The 20,001-nt window shown below is 34.1% G+C and overlaps 2 protein-coding genes across 2 annotated transcripts; one reads left to right on the forward strand and one right to left on the reverse strand.

Annotated features, from left to right (window-relative positions):
* Positions 1-1,198: 1,198 nt before the first annotated feature.
* On the forward strand, positions 1,199-5,875 carry LOC120348102 (uncharacterized). Its single transcript, XM_039418221.2, has 5 exons — positions 1,199-1,632; positions 1,906-2,070; positions 2,321-2,506; positions 3,450-3,632; positions 4,358-5,875. Exons 1-5 carry the CDS (start codon positions 1,347-1,349, stop codon positions 4,672-4,674), a joined length of 1,137 nt encoding a protein of 378 aa, XP_039274155.2. The 5' UTR covers positions 1,199-1,346; the 3' UTR covers positions 4,675-5,875.
* Positions 5,876-11,598: 5,723 nt separating this feature from the next.
* On the reverse strand, positions 11,599-18,820 carry LOC120348101 (COP9 signalosome complex subunit 4-like). The gene is made up of 10 exons (XM_039418220.2): positions 18,525-18,820; positions 17,731-17,810; positions 17,469-17,620; positions 16,864-16,989; positions 16,291-16,422; positions 14,938-15,098; positions 13,527-13,687; positions 13,207-13,322; positions 12,404-12,488; positions 11,599-12,280 (listed from the first exon to the last, which is right to left on the reverse strand). The coding sequence occupies exons 1-10, from the start codon at positions 18,599-18,601 to the stop codon at positions 12,141-12,143; spliced, it is 1,230 nt and encodes a 409-aa protein (XP_039274154.1). The 5' UTR covers positions 18,602-18,820; the 3' UTR covers positions 11,599-12,140.
* Between the last annotated feature and the right edge of the window lie 1,181 nt (positions 18,821-20,001).

Genomic DNA, 20,001 nt, shown 5'->3' on the forward strand with positions numbered 1-20,001 from the left:
TGTTGTATTGAACATTATTAAGGTCTTTGTAGCGTCGCGATCTTGCTAGCAACCCGGGATGAATATTTTATCCTTCAAAGGGTTAGTTTTTATGGGTCATGCCCGAGAGGATTGCTGGACCTTTATTTAGCTGTACAAAATTACGATTACAGGTGTTGCCCAGGTTCACGATGATTATTATGAAACGCGAAAAGTTAATTTATAGGTTTGCGACATTGATACGCAAATTTTTGTTTCTATTGATTGAGCTATGCTCCGCGATTTATTAATTTCGCAGACTGTATTCGATTGCGCAATCCCTGGCAGATAAACCATGTCGATGTCAGAGTCGTTTTTCATTTTGTAATTCATTGAGAATAACCTGTGCGTTAAGGACTTTTTTCATAGCGGGGTGTTGTTCAGCTTGGATAAAAAGGAAACGGTTCTTATAAACGGCCTCGGGACATTTGTGGCGTTCGGCGCTTACAGGTTTTCGTTGGTGACGTTCCCAGAAAAACTATTGTGTATTTTGCGATTTCTGGAATAGTCTACCAACGGCTTGCAGATGTCAGGAAGTGTTCCCGTTTACATACTGTAGTTGAATATTTGTGCAAGACACTGTTAAGTATTCTGTCACAAATTCTTGATAATAATTTATAGTATAAAAAAGTTTTCAACTAAACTTGAAGTCAATCACAGCCAGCCAGGACTCCTGCAATTTATCCCAGCATATGATTAACTTTATCCCAATAACTAACACTTAGGGAGAATACCGGTATAACTTATACTGTTATAAGACAGTAAGAAGAAGAAAATTGAAAGGTGAATACCAAATAACAGTCTTTCGTTGGTTAACTGTATTGAATGTAGACTAGACACAATTAGTTTTTTTTTTCGACTCCATAATCAGCATAACAGGCAATAAAATGACTGCGAAAGAACAAATAAATAAAACTTTTTATGAAATGAGGAGAGCAAACAAAACATTCTGACATTAGATAAGGTTCGGTTTAAAACTTACAGAATATACAGATATAAGATGGAAAGTCTTGCCAAGAAGAAATGGTATGTGTTCCCCCACCTAAAACTATTAAATCAATTCACACACAACCACAGAAAGTTGAAAAAAAAATATAAGCTCAAGATATAAATTACATAGTGAACAAAATAAATAATTATTTGCCACACCATATTAGAAAATATTAGATTGGTTGCCACTTGTCTTGATTTTGTTCTGTGTTTTTAAAACAGTTCGGACTAATTTTCAACACTGTGATGGAGAATTATCCTATTACAGTTTTACCTTGATTTAAAATAGAAAATAAGTTCCAATCTGATAACACATTGTATACACAAAGCTTGCAACAATGGGGAATAAAGACTCAGACGAGGCTGCATCCTTAAAATGGACTTTATTTTCAACGATTTTATATGGATTTTGTTCGGGTTCAATGAATTTCTTGAACAAATTTATTTTATCTTATTGGTCTTTTCATGAGCCTGGTATAATCATGTTCTCACAAATGGTCTTTTTATCCTTTGGATTATTCGTATTGAAGTCCGCTGGACGAATAACACTTGTGGATTATACTCCAGAAAAAGCAAGAATATTTTTACCTCTGACGGTCATTTATTCTGTAAATTCAATAATGTGTGAGTATAGTTCTGTTTGTAAAAAAGTGTACATTTTTGATAGAATTAGAATCTTACCTCTTCATTTGAATCTCTCTATGTCTGTATGTTGTCGCACTTTACCAAAAGATGACTGATTTCGGTTTTATGGATTATTTTCATGGATTCTCTTATAACTTTTATTAGCGTTTAAGCAAATGTAAATCGATATTCCATTTTTCACATGAAAAAACAAACATTATATAGGCATTTAACTAAAGTGTTGTTTTTACATTATCGTTTTTTATTTTACAGCTTTGTCGGCGTTGACGGGGATGAACATTCCAATGTATAATGCAATAAGAAGATGTGTGCCAATAGCCAGCCTTGTATTAGGATTTTGTATGTTAAGAAAACAGAAAACAACATTCAACATTGTTATATCAATTTTTATTATAACTGCAGGAACATTCATAGCTGGTAAGTAATTCAAGTTTAAAATATTTTGTAATTTTGTTATGAATCATTATTTTTTGCTTGGTATAAAACAATGAACTTTATAATAGCCAATGTTATTGATTTGCACAAAGTAATACAAAATGTGTTTTCAAAATTCAATTTCAGTCTATTCTGGTCAATTCAAATCTTCCCTTTTAAGTTACTGACTGTCGTATTAATTTTTTTGTTATTAATGCCGGCGTCAGTTCTAATTTTCATATTTTGTTACCAGCCATAGGTGATCTTGATTTCGATCTGAAAGGATATGTATATGGGGTATTAAGTATCGTATCACAAGCACTTTATCTCATCACTCTTCAGCGATTGGATATGGAACACAATATCGGTGCACTGAGCATATCATATATAAATAGCATCAATTGTTTACCAGTCATGGCTTTAATAGTAATTTGCACAGGTAAGCCTCAGAGATTTAACACATATACCCTTGGCGTTTTGACTAGATGTCTTCACCGTATAATATAATGTTAGAAGCATCTTTATCGGTGGTTCTCAAACTTTTTTTGCTCGCAGCGCACTCACAAATAAAAATAATTTTGCATCAGACTTGTAAAAAAACAAAGTTAGCTTTGAACAAATTATTCTGCAAATGTTCATGGGATGTGTTTGCCAAGTTTTAAGAAACAATTGAAACGAAGTTTCGTCGCTCCCATTTTTTGCTTGATAAATTTCAGTCATAGCAGAAAATCCGTTTTCACAGAGCCATGAAGATGTAAATGGCTAGCTTATTTTGATGGCTTTTGAACCGATGATTGAATAGAATTTGTAAGTAGATAGACTCATCCAAACTTGCTTTCCTGTTTCCTAAAAAGCGTGCAAGTCAACATGGTGGAAAGTGTACGTCGTGTATGCAAATATATTTGACATAACAATACAATTATAACGTGACAATCACCCTTACTACAGCGATAAGGCAAATACAATAATATTACCGCTTACCAGTTCAATATAATATCGGATATTCAAGTCTTACAAGCTTGCCCGTTGCACGCACACCTATGTTTAATATGAATAGCTTATTTTCTAAAATTCCAAAATACACAGCGGCACACCCGAGAATTTCTTGCAGCACACAGTTTGAGAAATGCTGGTCTTTTATGTACATTAATGAAATACCTATTATGTAATGTAGGAAGCGTACAACATCCATGGTAAAAACAACTGGTTTTTGATTAGATAAGACTAAGCAAACATAGCTGGGAGACATAATTTTTCTAAATCATCATTATCTCTTTTTGCTACACTATTATCCTTACTGTGATTACTTTTTCACTTGCTATATGAATCTGTTCTTATTAGTCGAAATATAACATTTTATTAATTATTTTGTTTTCCTGCAGGTGAAATCAACTCTATAGTTACATTTGAACATTGGCACAATCCTGGATTCATAATTTCATTCATTGCGTTAGTTTTATATGGATGCTTATTTACATATTCTATGTTTCTATGCACAACTGTTAACTCCGCTCTTACAACTGCATTAGTAGGAGTGGCTAAAAGTGCAATTACAACGATGGTTGGTAAGTGCAATTATAATAAACAATCTGAACAAATCTTGAAAGATCATAGCATATCTATTTTTACGCTTCCACTCTAGTCAAGTCCAAGTAGAATTTCTAGGTATTGAAATAATGTCACATGATTCAGAATGCCTAACAAGTACAATACTAAAGCCCTGTTATAATCGGAACTGTCAGATCCATGGAACTGTGACAATTTGGTGGAGCCGTGGCTACCAGAAATTTCAGTAGCCTTAGCACCATCTAATTGTTTTTTCTCACTACTATTTTTCTGATACTTGATACAAAAAATTTTTCTATAAATTTCAATTCCTGATATTAATTTAAAGTTTCAAGTTGAATTCATATTCAAAAGTTTAATTCCCAAATTAGTTCCTTTATATACCAGTTTTGAGTCTACTTCCTCATAACTGCAAACGGGCTGATGTTCCACGTTTGTGATCAAGCTCAAAAACCTTAATGGGAGCCGAAGCTGGAGCCACAGTTTAAATATACTGAGACTCTGGAGCCATTGTGGTTTCGAACCTGCTCCTCAGCTCTTGTTATAAAATGTGTGTGACAAAAATGTTTTTACCTATGTTCTCTTGTCTGTTTAAGACTTGCCATTTATAAAGAAAACAGTTAACTACATAAAATGTTTAGCTTTATTTTAATTGTTTGGATCTTATCATGTTTTTAACCTGAAGTATCTTAGTCTTAAGGTAATTAATTTATTTTTATTTCAGGAATGTATACATTTGGTGGTGTGACTGCCACAGCATTGATGATAGTTGGACAAATTGTAAATTTAAGTGGAGCTGTTTTGTATACTTATGAAAAATACAGAATGAAAATGGCAAGAAAGGAAAAAATAAAACCTACACTTTCATCAAAAATGCTAGATTTGGGACATGATCTTAAATCTGACTCAGACTTGTTTAAATTAGTTGAGGTGAGCGTACACAATCAAAATTTAAATGGTGGTATATCATCTTCTCACAATCCTGCACCTTACACTATGAACGGACATGTCAATATTCATCATGATGTCAAATTTTCTTGAAAATATAATACCCTCAGCTACAGATGCACAAAATATTATTTTACTCCTACTTTAATTTTTATGGTACTTGAGAAAGTTGTTCAATTTTATTATAATGGTCCAAGACTAAATTGCTGCTCCACAAAAATTTTTTTTAAATATTTGATTTAAAAGTATATCAAATTTTATTTTGGTACGTCAATGATTAAAAATCAGAATTTTTGAATTATTCATGCATAAGCATCATTCGTATCATGCCTTATATGGCATTGATCACCAATAATCATGAAATAGTGTGCCATTTGTATATACCTAGTTCATATTTTTATGCTTCTATGATATTGTAGTTGGTGATGCTATTGCAGTCCTTAATTCATGTAATTTTATACTTTATTCCATTTTTAAAAACCTTGTGGCTTATTTATGTATATATATATAGAGCGAGAGAGTGGCAAAACTGGCGACATGTATGATGTTTTTAAATATGTTTGAAATATTTTGCGCTATGTTTTATATAATTCTCCTTCAGACTTTGTTGGGTTGAAAGGTAATATATAATTGTGTGATAAGATAGGGCGCTCCCACAGACAAGACATTGTATTCTTATTTCAATCCTTTTTCATTATCTTCTCTATCACTACAAAAGAAGCTTAAATTGAAGCAAACTTTTATGTTGCACGGTTCTGGCCTTCCAACATTTTAAACTTTATTCTCTATTATGTTTTTGCACTTACCTTGCTTTCTTCCCTTTTCTTTTGTCCCTGTGTCTGGAATATTGTAATCATTATGTCAAGTCCTGATTTTTCTATTTGTTGGTGTGCCAGACACTGGGACAATAATGCTCCATCCATTATCAGCTGTAAATAACCATGGTAATTGGTAAACCTTCTCTTTGATATTCCAAACTATTCATTTTACCAGTTCTGAGGTCAATATAACCTCCAAAACAAGCTCATATTCCAGTGTGTTCATCATTACATGATATGCCCATATTTCTGGAATCATAGCACTTCAATTTAGTATATTTATTATTAGATATCACTGTATATCATACATAACACCATACCATTTTTTGTGGGTCTGATGTAGCATTTCACCTGACCCTAGTCAGTGTAACCAAATATTGAATTCTCCAAGTCAAACCGAATCTAGATATGAAACTATATTGTGAAGAATTTCATACTGTCATTTAGCCTTTGCTTGAATAAATATTAAATAGGCATGTGCAGTTGTATTGGGACAAATTTTCTAGGGTGGGATTCACATATTTATCCCCATAGGAAAGTCGATAAGACGGCTTAATCATATGGCGAACATTGGGTCTTTTGTCCGGTTATCATGTCGGGAATGGGATCGGGTATAGTTAGCCAGTTCTTAGTTGTCAGATGCATGATGAACTTGATGGTGAAGGAAGCCGTAACCGACCAACATCTACGTGAATTACCCTGCGGTGACCAGGAGTCCAGCAAACCTGCGTAACTAACCCCGCATGTGATTCAAACCTACGAAGTGCCGATCCTTGAGTAAGTCCGCAGCAAAAGTCATAACGAAACAATTATTGACTGAGTATAAGTCGCAATGGCATGAAACCAGGAAACTTGCAACCTACCGGGAGCGTCGACTGTGGTTTCGTATGGTACCGAACCCGTCCATTGTAATGGCACACAAGACAAACTGGCAGATAGATACGTATGTCATGCGACGCGCAAGTGCTAACAACTCGTGAAAGTTGGAAACGGAATAGGCAAGGTTTCCCTTTGAATAAATGTAAGTTTAGAGTTGAACAAAAATATGTACACTTTGTGTTCGATAAGCTCGTAACCCTTCCTGTCGTTAGTTGTTGTTAAATTCGCGGCCGAAATTTTACCCATCAATCCTAAAAATTTTCGGGTTCAATAAATTTTCAGAATCTTATGTACAAACCAACAAAGTTTTTGTCAAATCTCGCATTTTTGCATTGTTGGCGGGGGCTTTATACAAGAGATCCATTCTCAGTCAGAATAGATAAACGATAGTTTTGAGTTCCTCATACAACTTTTCTTTTTTTTTCTGGAAATTTAACGGGTCCGTGATGAAAAAGATTTCTAAAAAGAAGTAATATGTAATAATTTTTATATTATCAGAAAAAAGGGTTCTAATTAAATTCGTATTTATAATATAGATATTTTTTGTTTTTCAAATTTAGACTAATCAATGAGCATATATACAATGAGTGGAAACTTGCAAAGATTTGCTCATTTTGGTATTGTTCCCTGCATTTTTACGTCGTCCAGCTAAATGGTTCGTTGCATATTAAGAAAACGCATTGCTCGCTGCCAAAATCCCTTGCTTCAGCCAATGAGCATATATACGCTCATTGGACTAATTCATTAACAACAACAACACAATAGCGAAACGCATCTATGGATCCATTTCGTGTCTAATAATTGTTTGAAATTAAATGTCTAGGCCAAGTCTAGGTCTAACTATGCGGATATTCGAACAAATAATTATTTGGAAGGTCTGACTCCAAAACAGAAAGGATTAATAGGTTGATGTGTTCAGCCGTGATGTTTGTTAATTCGATATAACAGCAAAGGATCAAGAGTCTGCCTCTAAAAGGTTCTATTTTCTCCGGTAATATATTACAATGGAATAGGATTTACATATTTATTTACGTGAACCACACTACGGCGGCGAGGAGTCCAGCGATCCTCTCACACATAACCATTCCCGCATGGGATTCGAACCTGCGAAGTGCGAACCCACGAAGAGTAATCAAAGGTGCGGTGGCGGGCGTATTCCTAACGCTTAGCACGGTGAGCCACTCGGCCGCGCCAATAAACTAAGTCACATCAATGACATTTAACAACATGATGCGCAACTCCGGCATTTTTGTCCGAAGATCGTATTCAATAGCACGCTCCAATGCACATACTTGACGAGACGAAAACGAGCGGATGTGTGCTGCTTTCAAGGCGTAGCACAAATGGTGTTCGTGCCTGCTTTGACAATTGTTGTCGATTTTAATGATATTTTGGAAAATTGAAGGTAAAAAGAAATCGGAAAAAGGTAAGGTAAATACTATTGTTGTATATCACACCCGGACATAGCACTGTTAAGCCAGCTTTTGTCAAATACTACGAAGTTATCAAATCAATACGGTACGTAGTTGCCCATTTGCCGAAATTGCATATTTACTTACCCTTTATGGTTTCAAATAGTTCATGCACCTCCATTTAGATTTTTCTAATCAGTGTAGAAATATATACTCATTGCTGTAGCATACTATTGCTCATTCACTTTTATTTGCGTATTGAATCAAAGGGTTAACAAGTTCACCTAACATTTTACTCATACCGGTCTATATTGTATAGTATGATCTCTCAAGTATTTAGAGCCACGAATGCTTGTAATTTTCTGACTAAACCCTTTTATTAGTTGATTTATATACCAAATTCAGTAAAACATTTTTTACATTAAACATGAGATATTGGATTTATTAGCTTTTCCATTCTAAGTCATATAGACTGCTTTATTTATTCTTAACGAAAATTAATAAATCTCCTCTCTTTATTCAGATGTGAAAGTTGTGGACAAACCTGTCTAAGCATTGTGAGACTCCTGCAGCACAAGAGGCAATAGCAAAAATAGTAAGTATATTAATCAAAAAATTAAGCCGACATAAAGCAAAACTTTCAACTATTCGTCTAATCTCAATTTCCTATTATTTATTCACAGGACATCTGTAGCAGAAGGGGAGATATCAGAAGAAGTCTGGCGACATATCAGTGACAGTGTGATTCCAAGAAATATAATTAGAATACTCCATAAATGTTTGCAATAGAAGAACAACCTATGAAGGCATGCAAAAGCATTTGACCCTCCGGTAGAGTTGTATATGGCCCCTACAACCTGCAAGGCTTGAGGAAAATAACTAAAAATTCTAATGCGTAAGATTGCATAAGCGGTCTTCTTTGTGAAAAAGCACAAAACATGCCAGGCATACTTAAAACAGCTTTGAAAAATGAGGATTACGGGTCACTACACCTATGTTATATTTGGTTCATCAACTTTTGGTAGTACTATAGAAAAAATTCAGGAAAGGGTATAATCATGATTCATGATAAAATACTGGTATATATTTTGGACAACTTCAATCTAGACCAAACTCGCGGCCCCAGAGAACTTCCAGTGCGGCCTCGAAAGCTTAACAATAATTGTAAAAGTATTTTGGAAGTTTTTTTTATCTAAATGTAACAGATTTTTCAAACTTTTTGAAGTGAAATTGAATATTCACACAGAAAACAATTTACTAAAAGTAGTTTTGAAAAATTAATTTTTTTTGTTCACATTTTAACCCATTTAAGAATACACATCAAGCTAGCAAAAGAATACTTGAATAAAACACTTGAGTTATTAAATTAAACGCAAAGTACATGAAGAAGGTGGCATTTTCGAAGAAAATGGGAGTTGCAATATTTCTGCATTTCACAAAATTCTCTGAAGCACATTGTTTAATTTGTCATATTTCCATCAGTACAATGAAAAACACAATAAGCTCAGCAGTCAATATGACAAATTCGAAGACCAACTTCGAACAGAAAATTTCCATGTGTTTGTATATTAATATAATTATACAACTTTTTTGTTACTAAATATCAATAATAATTCAAGCAATCCTATGCCATGCAATGTGGCGCGAAATGTCTTGTCGAAAAAATCTGTCATTTGTTTTTTTACTGATCTATACATGAAATGATAAAAGTAACTTTTTTGCATTACTGGAATTAATTAAACATTCGCAAAGATCCAGATTAACCCATGATCATGTGACCTCGTTAGTTAGAGTTGGTACTATAAAATTATTTCATCCTGGCTTTAGTATGCTGGTGACACAAAAAAGATGCCAAACGTCAAAAAACATTGAGTTTATATTTTAGATATTTTGTTAATTTTAGGTCCATATATTTAGATTGAGTCATTTTTTTAGTGTATGTATTATTCTTTCCTTATCCAAAGCTTGTTCAAAAATGATTTTGATGGTTGTACATAAAATTTTATGATTTTTTGTAATAAATACAGTAACTTGCAATAATAGTGGAATGCAAATATTAACATGAAATTGCATTTGAAATTAAAGAAAATAATAAAACTTAATCCAACTGTTTAGTTGCATCCTAATATATGCCACAAACTAAAACTATCTTGAAAATATCTTTCAAGTATACATTATCAAAAATTGTTTGCGGCACTTTTTATAATTTCCAACATGCAATGCGGCTCTCGAAAACCCATGAGTTTGACACCACTGATCTATTCTAGACAATTCAAGCATTGCTTTGGGAAATAATATCACTTCAATTGAATTGAAAAAAAAATTTGCCGTATTAAATACGAAATCGTTGCTATCATAAAGGTAAACCAATTCAGCCACTGGGAATATATTGGCCTTCACAAAGCAATGGAGGCAAAATTGAGAGTTCATGGGCTATGAACTTTTGTTCTTTTCTTTGTCTTGAACTTTTCATACTCCACAGCCCCTAATAATTTTTTTTTTAATTTTAATTACCGTGTGATGGTCATACATATCTTTAACTTGTATTTTCTGTAATGATGTATTATCTCAATGTGTCAAACTTTTAATTAGTGTGCATATTTTGCTTCCAGATGACATAAATGTATTGTCTTGTTTATTACCTCAGCTTGGAGTATTGACCAAAAAAAATGTGCCAGTAAATTCTTTGTTATAATCAGAATTCACAATTAATAGGAATTATAAACAGCCACCAATCAATGAGAATTACATGCGAAATTCCTCACAATAAATTTGTCTAACAATGTGTAATAAATTCACCTACTAAAGCAAGTTCGATAGGTGCAAACTTTGTGTTATGGAATTGTATCACAGCACCGTTAAGAGAAGTAAAAACAGTTTTGCTGTTTTGTGTGACACATCTTTAAATGAAATTTCAATGTTTAAGCGCAAACATTAAAATTACTAACTTTGAACTTTGTCATTATCTGCAAAATGTCCCACACAAATCTTTACTCTATCGTGTTTGTAATCTTCTCTGATAAAAAAAAGTCTATGATGTCCAGAATTACTCTTTACAGCTTGTATGTCATTCCAGCTTTCCAAGTGAGCAAAACTTCTTAGATATAGAGATTATTTTCTTTCGTTACAGGCGCAAAAAGGCAGGTACTAAACGTAAAGAGGACGCCGATTAGCAAAAGCAAGCGGAAAACGGTCGCGAAAGGCGACGAGAAATATGTGCATTGGAGCGTATCATGAAATACAATCTTTCGCATGTAGTCTTATGGAGTGACGTCAGAGTTGCCTATCATGTTGTTTAATGTCATTGGTCACATGAACAACTCGCACTTATAAGTTATTATTTTGACAGATAAAATTATAGCATAGATTGTACAATTGTTTTTCGAGTATCGCATTTAAAAAGGAACACACAATTTTCATATCACTCGTAAAAATCGCATCTTTCTTTATTATCTTACGATGTTCGTTTTTCGAAGTGGGATTTTTGTTCTTTCTCGATTATTTCGAGACTATTCTCATGACAGAAATCCATGTAAAACAGGATAAATCAGTCATATTGCTGATAATCACACCAGGATTGTGCATAAGATAATAAATGGCGGAAAGTCGTCCGCAGCGTTGCAGTCCTACCTCGAAGAGGCTCAAAAATATACCCAAAAAGCCTATATATTGATCTTCTAAGGACTCTTCTACCTTCCGAACCCTTCTGTCGATACCGTGAGCAATTACGATACCGCATTCAAACCTACAAATATATCTAGACTCCCATTAACAGCATAACAGAAGAGAAAATGTTCAATAAAAGTGAAAATTTTCGCATTGGAAGCCCGGGATAGAGACGAAAAATTATATCGAATCTGTAGGATCCCAATCAGACAGCGTCACCCATGACAAATATGAAAATCCTATCATAGTAATCAATATATTTATATAAACCTTCACGGGTCACAGCCGGATTATGATTCAACAAATTGCAATGGCTCAGCTTTAACAGAAAAATTCTACTCATTGAAGAGAGGTTTCTGATACAAAACATTATATCCATCGTGATTCGTTGCTGACTAACAAACCAACAAACTGGCTTCTAACAATAAGTAAAGTCATCCATGTGTTTTAAGTATATTTTTTGCAATGTTTCTCATTTTAGAAACTATTATGGTTCCATAAGTCCAGATTATCGCAAAAAAAAGAGTCTCAAAGGCCAAAAATATCATTCTATTACCACAGGCTTTGCGAAACAAATTGAAAGCATTGATTACTAGGTATTGCAGTAATCAAATATTGAATATAAATATGCAAAACTTTACTGAAACAATGGAATTTCAACATTGACTGTGAACCTCTACTTCGATACAAAGGGTGAAATTCTGAACGGCTTTGCACAGAGTTGAGTTAAGTTGCTCACAGCTCTTAAACTTGTAGACACATTCATAATGCGTAATCTTCAATATCAGTCTTTGGGTGAAACTAATTGTTCCATTGTTTCTGCGGCCCAATCTGGATGTGCTGCTGTTATTTTATCAACCAGAGAATTGAGTTCCAAACATAACGATTGAATTTGAGTGTCCCACATTGGTAACATTTCCCTTGCTTTAAAAATAGATGGTACATTTGATTAATTTTATTTTTCATCTTGAATAATGCAATTGACTGCATTTGAGTATATTGCTAATGCTATACGATAGCAGAGTAAAATAATATAAACAAGCTTACTTTCAAAATGGACAATGCCATCAATCTGATCAATATAACCACTCATTCTGTTTTCACTTATCATCTGTGATGCAATTTTTTCTGCCTAAAAAGCATCAATGCAAACAAAAGGTTATCACAGCTTCACATAGGTGTATGTTAACTGCAGTGGGGATGGATCAGTGTTTGGGATGTTTTCTGAGTCATTAAATCAACCAGAGTTGGACTCATATCACCATTTATCAAAGACTCAAGCCATCTAAATTAAAAGACTCCAACTTGCCATCACCTAACCACCAGTGAAACTTAACTCAGAGATTGGCTCGACTTGGGGCTTCGGTACTTCTATTCAACACTGGGATAGATATATAAATCAATATAGCTTTGAAACAGGGCTTCCTAAATTTTTAATCTCGCAACCACTTTTTAATATATAATGTTTTCAGCAACCTCTGTTTAGTCAGCATTGTTATGCAAGCGCACATCTTCTCGGGTTTTACAATCAAGGTTAGCATTCTCTGATCCCATGTATTCTCTTGAAATTGTAAAATTCATGTTTTGCACCAGTTTTAATAATTGTGTTTCCAATCAAAAGTCTAAAAAAGTACAATACATAGAGTACTATGTGTGGAATTGGTGTACTCTTTGCGCCCCCTAAAATCCGTGCACGGCCCTCAGCAGGGTGTGACAATCAGGTTGGGAAGCCCTGCTTTAAAGAATAACCTGTATTTGTGAAATTGAGCATCGTGTATAAGTGTCCAAGGTAATGTTCAATCTAGAAATCTCTCGTTTATATTATATTCTAATGACAAACAGAATAATACCTTATCTGCTGATATCTCAAGGAGAGCGCCGAGGCCCTCAAATGTAATATTGTTATACAATTTGCTGGCAGAAAGGAGATTGTGTTCAGTGACAGCACGATCAAGAATACTTGTTCCTGTGAAATATAAGTCATAACTGTATTTTATTTTTCATCATATAATTGTGAAAATATGGAGTTTCAAGGCAGAGGGAGATGTCAAAACACTACTGACTATAATCTTCAAAACCATTTGCTGAAATTCTAAATATTAAAAAAATTTTCACCTAAAATGGTTCAACACATTCATTAAAAGAGGATTTTCAAAAAAAAAAATCTCACCATCTGCTGTTGTTGCTTTTTGATGAGGCATCAACTGGTTGGCGAATTCTTCTAATTCATCGGCACGAATTATTCTGTCTAAATACATCTTCTCTAATATACCGAATGAAGATAATTGCTGACATCGTTCATCTTTGAATAAAGTTGCCAACATTCTTGATCTTAAAGATTAAAATAAAATCATACTTTCATCAGACAAGTATCGTAGTATTTCAAAAATAGATACAATAAATCGAACATAATAGCGCACTGTCAATTGCTTAGATTGGGTTTTTATTCATACATATAGCGCATCGGGCAATAAGACACAACAATACTCGTTTGGATTGTAGGCAATAAGCAAAAAGAACTACCTGATCCATACATTAGGCGCACCGGCTTATAAGGCATACAATCGAAGAAAAGATTATATATAAAGCATAACAGGGTGGTCCAAGGTTGAGAGGTCGGCGGGCCGCAAAATTTTTTGTGGATGTTTTGCGAGTCGCGGTCAGAAAAAACCCAAAATTGATCTAAACATCGCGACTTTACGTATATTTAGAAAAGAGTTTTTCGTCCTAATCAGTTTTTTAATAAGGTAGATATATAAAGCATTTAGTTATTTTAAAACTGCTCCTCGAGAAATACAGTGGTATTTTCGGTATTCTTTCTTGTGTTCGGTTTTGTATTGTCGCTTCAAATTATATTCTTTCGTGACAGATATTACTTGAAAACACACCAGACACTGTGGTTAAAAGTTGTTGTGGGTTAGGAATTGCGTTTACCTCGGTCACCTTTTTTTACACTCATTGTATGATGAATTGTTATATTTGACTAAGTTCATTACTTGTGGAAAGAGCAGGCTTGGTGCTATTGTCAAAGAACAACCAAGTTCGTCTAAGTTGGAACTCCGGACCCAGTTAAAAAAAAACTGGATTGCTTGGCTCTAAGTCAGCCGAGCCACATGGCCAACGCTTGAAAATAGAGAAGTGCTTTAATAAAATAAAGGCACAAAACAGCTCTCCAAATGAGGAGTTGCTTGACGCGAGCTCAAGGTACGAATTTTTGATAAAAAGCACGACCCATCTCATCGGCATGGTCCTGTCTGCACAAGACAATCCATCATCTTATACCGATCACAGGCCGTCATTCCCATACTGGCACCGTATTGACGTTTATAAAAACAACATTGAAACAAACATGAATCCCAACATCGGGATTAGGAAAAGGGCTATTCCCAGTTCGCGGGAATAGTTTAAAATAACTCAAAAATGTTCTGCCAAAAAATACAAATATCTGCCAATGATTTAGTGCACAACACTGCACACTAAAATTGTTCTGCGGGCCGCACAATATGTGTCGGCAGGCAGCGGTTTGGACCACCCTGAAGTATAATATGATACATAGATTATAACCTGATGGAGTAATTTACCTTTGCTGGCCAGCTGGAGCCAATATTGCACAGTGTAAAGCTTTTTCTAATGCTTTCGTTCTTTCGTCCTCATGTATCGTAGTTCGATATGATAATTCATTGTATCGTTGAGCAGCTTCAATAAACTTTCTGCGGTAATCTAACACTCTTGCATAACATACCTGAATAACATATGATTTGATATGGACATTGATATTGATATAATAACATACTTCAACTTTTCAAATTGCATTTTCATAAATTTGGTACAAGAGAGATCATAAGCCATGAGGTGTAGGGGAAAGGAAACTCAAATCAGAAGAAAGTTAGCAAGCATCAGCAAATACCAATTGAACTCAACAAAGTTTTTAATTTTTTAGGGTTCATTTAATTCTTTTGCTCAGAAAACTAGCATTGATGTGAAAATCATTAAAACTAGGGCGCTCCACAAGTATGTGCACCAGATGGCGCACAACCTGATAACCCTAACCTGGTACACATATTATGTTCAGGTTGTGCGCCATCTTGGTGCACATATTTCGGGAGCACCAAAACTTGCAGTTAGGATCAGAGAAGTGGAGTTGGCGTTCTACATTCCTACTGATTATGAAGTAGGATATGGGGCCTTATTTTCAAACCTACTCGAGTCTGAAGTCGATATTTTGAATTGTACAGAGTTGGGAGTTGGAACTACGGATTTTTATAGGATGGTATCGGAATTTAAAATTCGAAAACAATTGAAACTCATGAACCATCAGGTTAAATAAACATTCTCAACAAAGTCAGCGGTTCCCAAAGGGTGCGCCGTGGCGATTTCTAAGTGCGCCCCGAAAATTAACATAAATATGTTAAATATAACTAATATATGATTGAATACTCCACTTCTGTTGTTGTATTTATTAAAAATGTTTTGTTTCTTTTTTTAAATGCTGTTTATATGAATAAACAAATAATACATTTCACATTTCTATGCTGTTTACTTTCTGTTTCATAGTGTCTGCCTTTATTGTCACGCAACAATAGAGGTAGACACACAATGCAATGTCATGAATTATCTGCTGTACAGAGTTAACGAGCATGGGTGATTTTTTTAGTATTGACTTTTTGTCTTTATTCTTCAAGCCTACACATGTTTACAATCTTCAAAAGACATAAAGTACACATATGAAAGCAGCAATTCTTTTTCGATGGCGCCGCACAAACAAAAGGTTTGGAAACCGCTGAGGTAATGAATTGAAAAGTTTTCATTATGAAAACTTGGGTTTCTTGCAATTCAAGGCTAGAGTAGGAAGTCAAGATTTCGTTCAACCAGTCCGAGGTATGAATCCGCTGTAAATTTATCTTTTTTCTTTATCTATATAGTAAGAACCTCACCTTATAATGGATTTGTAATTGCTCATTTTTGGTTTCATTTTGTAGCATAGATGCTCTATTGATATAGGTTTCTGCCTGTACTGGATCATCATCTTCCAAAAATAATCTCGCAATTTTCAAGTATGTTTCTAACTGAAATAAGAAAGTACAGGTATTATACTTAGAAAAAAGGCTAAATGGGGGTCGCAGTAAAATCTTTTCTGCACTAACTTATGTTGAAATAAAATATCAGTCACATTTGGAAACAAATGGAGGCAAGATTTGATCTTTGGTGCGAGAATTTTATTATTTTTTTCAATATTTTCTGTATTATTAAATTTTACTCATTTCAGTTCCTGGGGGTTGCAAAAAAATTAGCTGTGCCAAGTGGATTGTGATGAAGAAAGTTTTAAGAACACTGGGTATCGTATCTCACTGATAACAAACTAACCCAAGGCGAATAATAATTGAGGGAAATTTCAATGATGAAAAAAGAAAAGTCATGTTCAGACCCATAATCACAGCCATATAGTTCATTATCAACTTTTTCAAGTTACACAGCTGAAACTGGGTATTTCATATTTTGAAAGTTACCTTATAATCATGATCATATTGTTTCTGTCCTGATTCAATGTTAATTCCAACAAGAATTGTAGCTGCGTCTTTCCATGATTCTTCATCTTCATAAACTTTTGCTAAATGTTGTCTGATTTGAGCAACCTGAATAGTATTTTAAAGATGTTTTTATGAGACGTGTACCTTTATATAAAAACAAATATATGAAACCTTGATAGGTTCATGAACTTGAGTTCTTATTACATTATTTGAATTTGAAATTTAAAACATGTAGCCTACTACTACGTAGATACATTTTGCCTGCACGCTAAAACTACCCTGATGCCAGGGAAGGACACAGTTTTAAACTTCATGATAGATAACCATATAGCCAACTAAACAGAATAGGATATATATCAGTTGGTTTAAATACCATTAAAAAAAAAATTGATGTTATATTTCAAGGAGTTACTCCAGGTGTAATAAGGGTGAAAGAAAAAAATAAAAGGGGGTTCAAACACAGACTTAATTTAGAAAGGCATAGGAATGATAACAAATATTCATGCTAAACGACTGAAAATAGATTACATCCCAGTTTATATCTAACCTTTGTCAATCATTTTTCATGAACTTGATAAAAATACCTGTTCTTCGAATGAAATTACTCTTGGTTGAATTCGATCCAGTGCAAAATGACAAACTTCTTTACACATAGCATTATTAAGCTGAGATAGATGTTGGCAAAATTCTGTCATCAATTGACGAGATACTATTTGACTCACATTTTCATTCACCACTAAAAATCAATAAGAACTAAAATAAGGTAAACGGATAATTACATATAAAGGGCCTAACATGCATATATTCGCAGTACTCAAGTTGAAATTTATATTCAGCAATACTAACTTGCATCTATAAACATCTTCAATGCGGAAACTTTTTCATTATCAACCAACTTGAAGCATGCTTCTAATATGTGTTGATATCTGAAATGTATAAAAATATAGACATGTCCTGAAATATGTTTATTTATGATTGATGACTAATACACAGGCAGACAGGTGAAGGGATTGCAATAATATTTTCAAGACTCCAATGCATTTACTGTGAGCTAGCACAGTTCTTTGTCTCTGTTACTATCAGATTACCACACTTTTTCTATGGACTGAGGAAAATATGCCGTTTGATAAGCTTGAAAATTTGAGGAAAGGAAGAATTTATTTTCACAAAAAAACTTGAAAAAACAATAATGGAAGTACACATTGCAGCATTGAGAAATACACATTGTCTGTGGAGACAAAACATAACCAGAAGCAATTTATGAATAGAAAACCTATGTCATTTTATAATAATGACAGAATAGTAGAGATTGAGAAAGTTTGAGGGCATAAAAATGTAAAGAAAGTAAATCTTATCCCAACTAGCCCAAAGATAACGGTAAATATATTAATTCTATACCACCAACAGCAAAACGCAAGAAAAACATGGATTCCTTACTAGCTTAACTAGGTAATTGTATATCAGTATATTCAGATAAATATTGAACAACTTCAAATGAACAATATGCCAAGGCAGAGTAAGACAAAATTGATAGATATCATTTGAATCATGTTAATTGTGTGATTCAATAAAATACATTGCTTAGTCCAGTAGTCAGAAGATGATCACTAGTTACATTTGCAAGCATAAATTTATCTCACCTTTCAGATAAATCTCTATGTGAACTGCTGGCAGCATTATTGAGAACAGCTAAATCAGCGCGAATGTTGGCTGCCATATATCTTTTTATTCGGATAGACTTTTTCTCTTTAACAGAACTGATAATATCGGAATCAAGAACTAAATTTTTCTACATACTCAATAAATGCTCAAATCCGTTGAAACTCTCAGGACTGAAAATTTATATTTAGCAATAGAGTAGAGGGGGTGTTTTTTCTATGAAGCACTAGCAGTGACTACTGAACTGAGAAAGAGGAACGGAGGTTAATTTCCACAAACTATGCGATTGTGAACACTGGAATATAATACCGAAAAATATTGAAGAAAATTTCTGGTGTCAAAGGTCGGGGAAAATACATTTGTACAACACAGCGTGGTTGCAGTTAATGGTTGTAACTGGTTTTCAAATAATAAAATAGAACAATTTAAACAAAACTTTTAACTTTAAGTCAATAACTAATATTCCCAACACACTTTTCGAACTGAAGAACCGAAGCAATAATCGCAAAATCGATCAAACTGTTTTTGTTTGTTTTATGGGGATATTTTGTTACGTATATTTTCTATCAATGTATATGATGTCTATCATTGCTACACTAAGAATATTATGTTAATTAATGGACTTGAACCTGCCACCCTGTTGTAATTTTCAAACATTTATTGGTGCTTATTCCTGTCGAACACGAGACCAATCGCTCATTCTCTGCTGCTGGCGTATGACTTCGTCTACACGTCTTTGGTTTTTACGCGTGTCGTAATGTCGTTGACTTGGTGTAGTTCTGCTGCAGTTGGAGAAACAGGGTGTTTTGGGGGATACGATACGATAAGTTATTATATGTTTCGTTACTGTAGAAATTTTTGAATCTATCGTTATCTGTCATATATTTAAAAAAATTCGATTTATGTTAGTATAGTTAACGTTAGCCACACGACGGTGAGGTCAGGATAGGTTACGTTTATCAAATTATTACTGTAGCCTATTATTGTTTGTTCATCCTGTCTCCGGATTTCATAATCAGTTCTTATTTATTTACCAATCATTTTACTGTTATGCTGATTATGGAGTCGAAATAAACTTATACTTACAGTCTCGATTAAACCTGTAAACGTTTGCGAATTTTCGGTTGGGTTTGCTTTTTTGTACCAAGACCCCAGACTGGATTCCATGGCAGGTGCACGCCCGAGGGCGCTAGCGCTCCGCAAAAATGCACGCGAGCGAAATCAATTTTGCACGCCGAAAATTTGCAATTGCTCACCAATGTAAATCGGTTTAAATGGTTTTAAAATCAATAATCCAGTAATATAAAGATGCCAAAATATTATAACTCCACAATTGTCGACAAATACCAGCTTGCAAGATTTGGTCTGATCGAAATATTGCGAAGCAAAAAGACAATGGACCTTTCCCCAACCTTTGACCCGCGAAAAATTCCTCTCATTGTTACGTCCTTTTTTGCA

This window comes from Styela clava, chromosome 11 (assembly GCF_964204865.1).
Source record: "Styela clava chromosome 11, kaStyClav1.hap1.2, whole genome shotgun sequence".
NCBI classification, from domain to species: Eukaryota; Metazoa; Chordata; class Ascidiacea; order Stolidobranchia; family Styelidae; genus Styela; species Styela clava.

Bases quoted from the DNA above. Each gene is read 5' to 3' on its own strand.
- LOC120348102 (XM_039418221.2), top strand. From the start codon at position 1,347: ATGGGGAATAAAGACTCAGACGAGGCTGCATCCTTAAAATGGACTTTA. The intron at 2,071-2,320 runs GTAAGTAATTCA...TTTTGTTACCAG, and splicing joins TGCAGGAACATTCATAGCTG to CCATAGGTGATCTTGATTTC. The intron at 3,633-4,357 runs GTAAGTGCAATT...TTTTTATTTCAG, and splicing joins TGCAATTACAACGATGGTTG to GAATGTATACATTTGGTGGT.
- LOC120348101 (XM_039418220.2), bottom strand. From the start codon at position 18,601: ATGGCAGCCAACATTCGCGCTGATTTAGCTGTTCTCAATAATGCTGCC. The intron at 17,811-18,524 runs GTGAGATAAATT...TATACATTTCAG, and splicing joins CATAGAGATTTATCTGAAAG to ATATCAACACATATTAGAAG. The intron at 16,990-17,468 runs GTATTTTTATCA...AATACTATTCAG, and splicing joins TAATTTCATTCGAAGAACAG to GTTGCTCAAATCAGACAACA.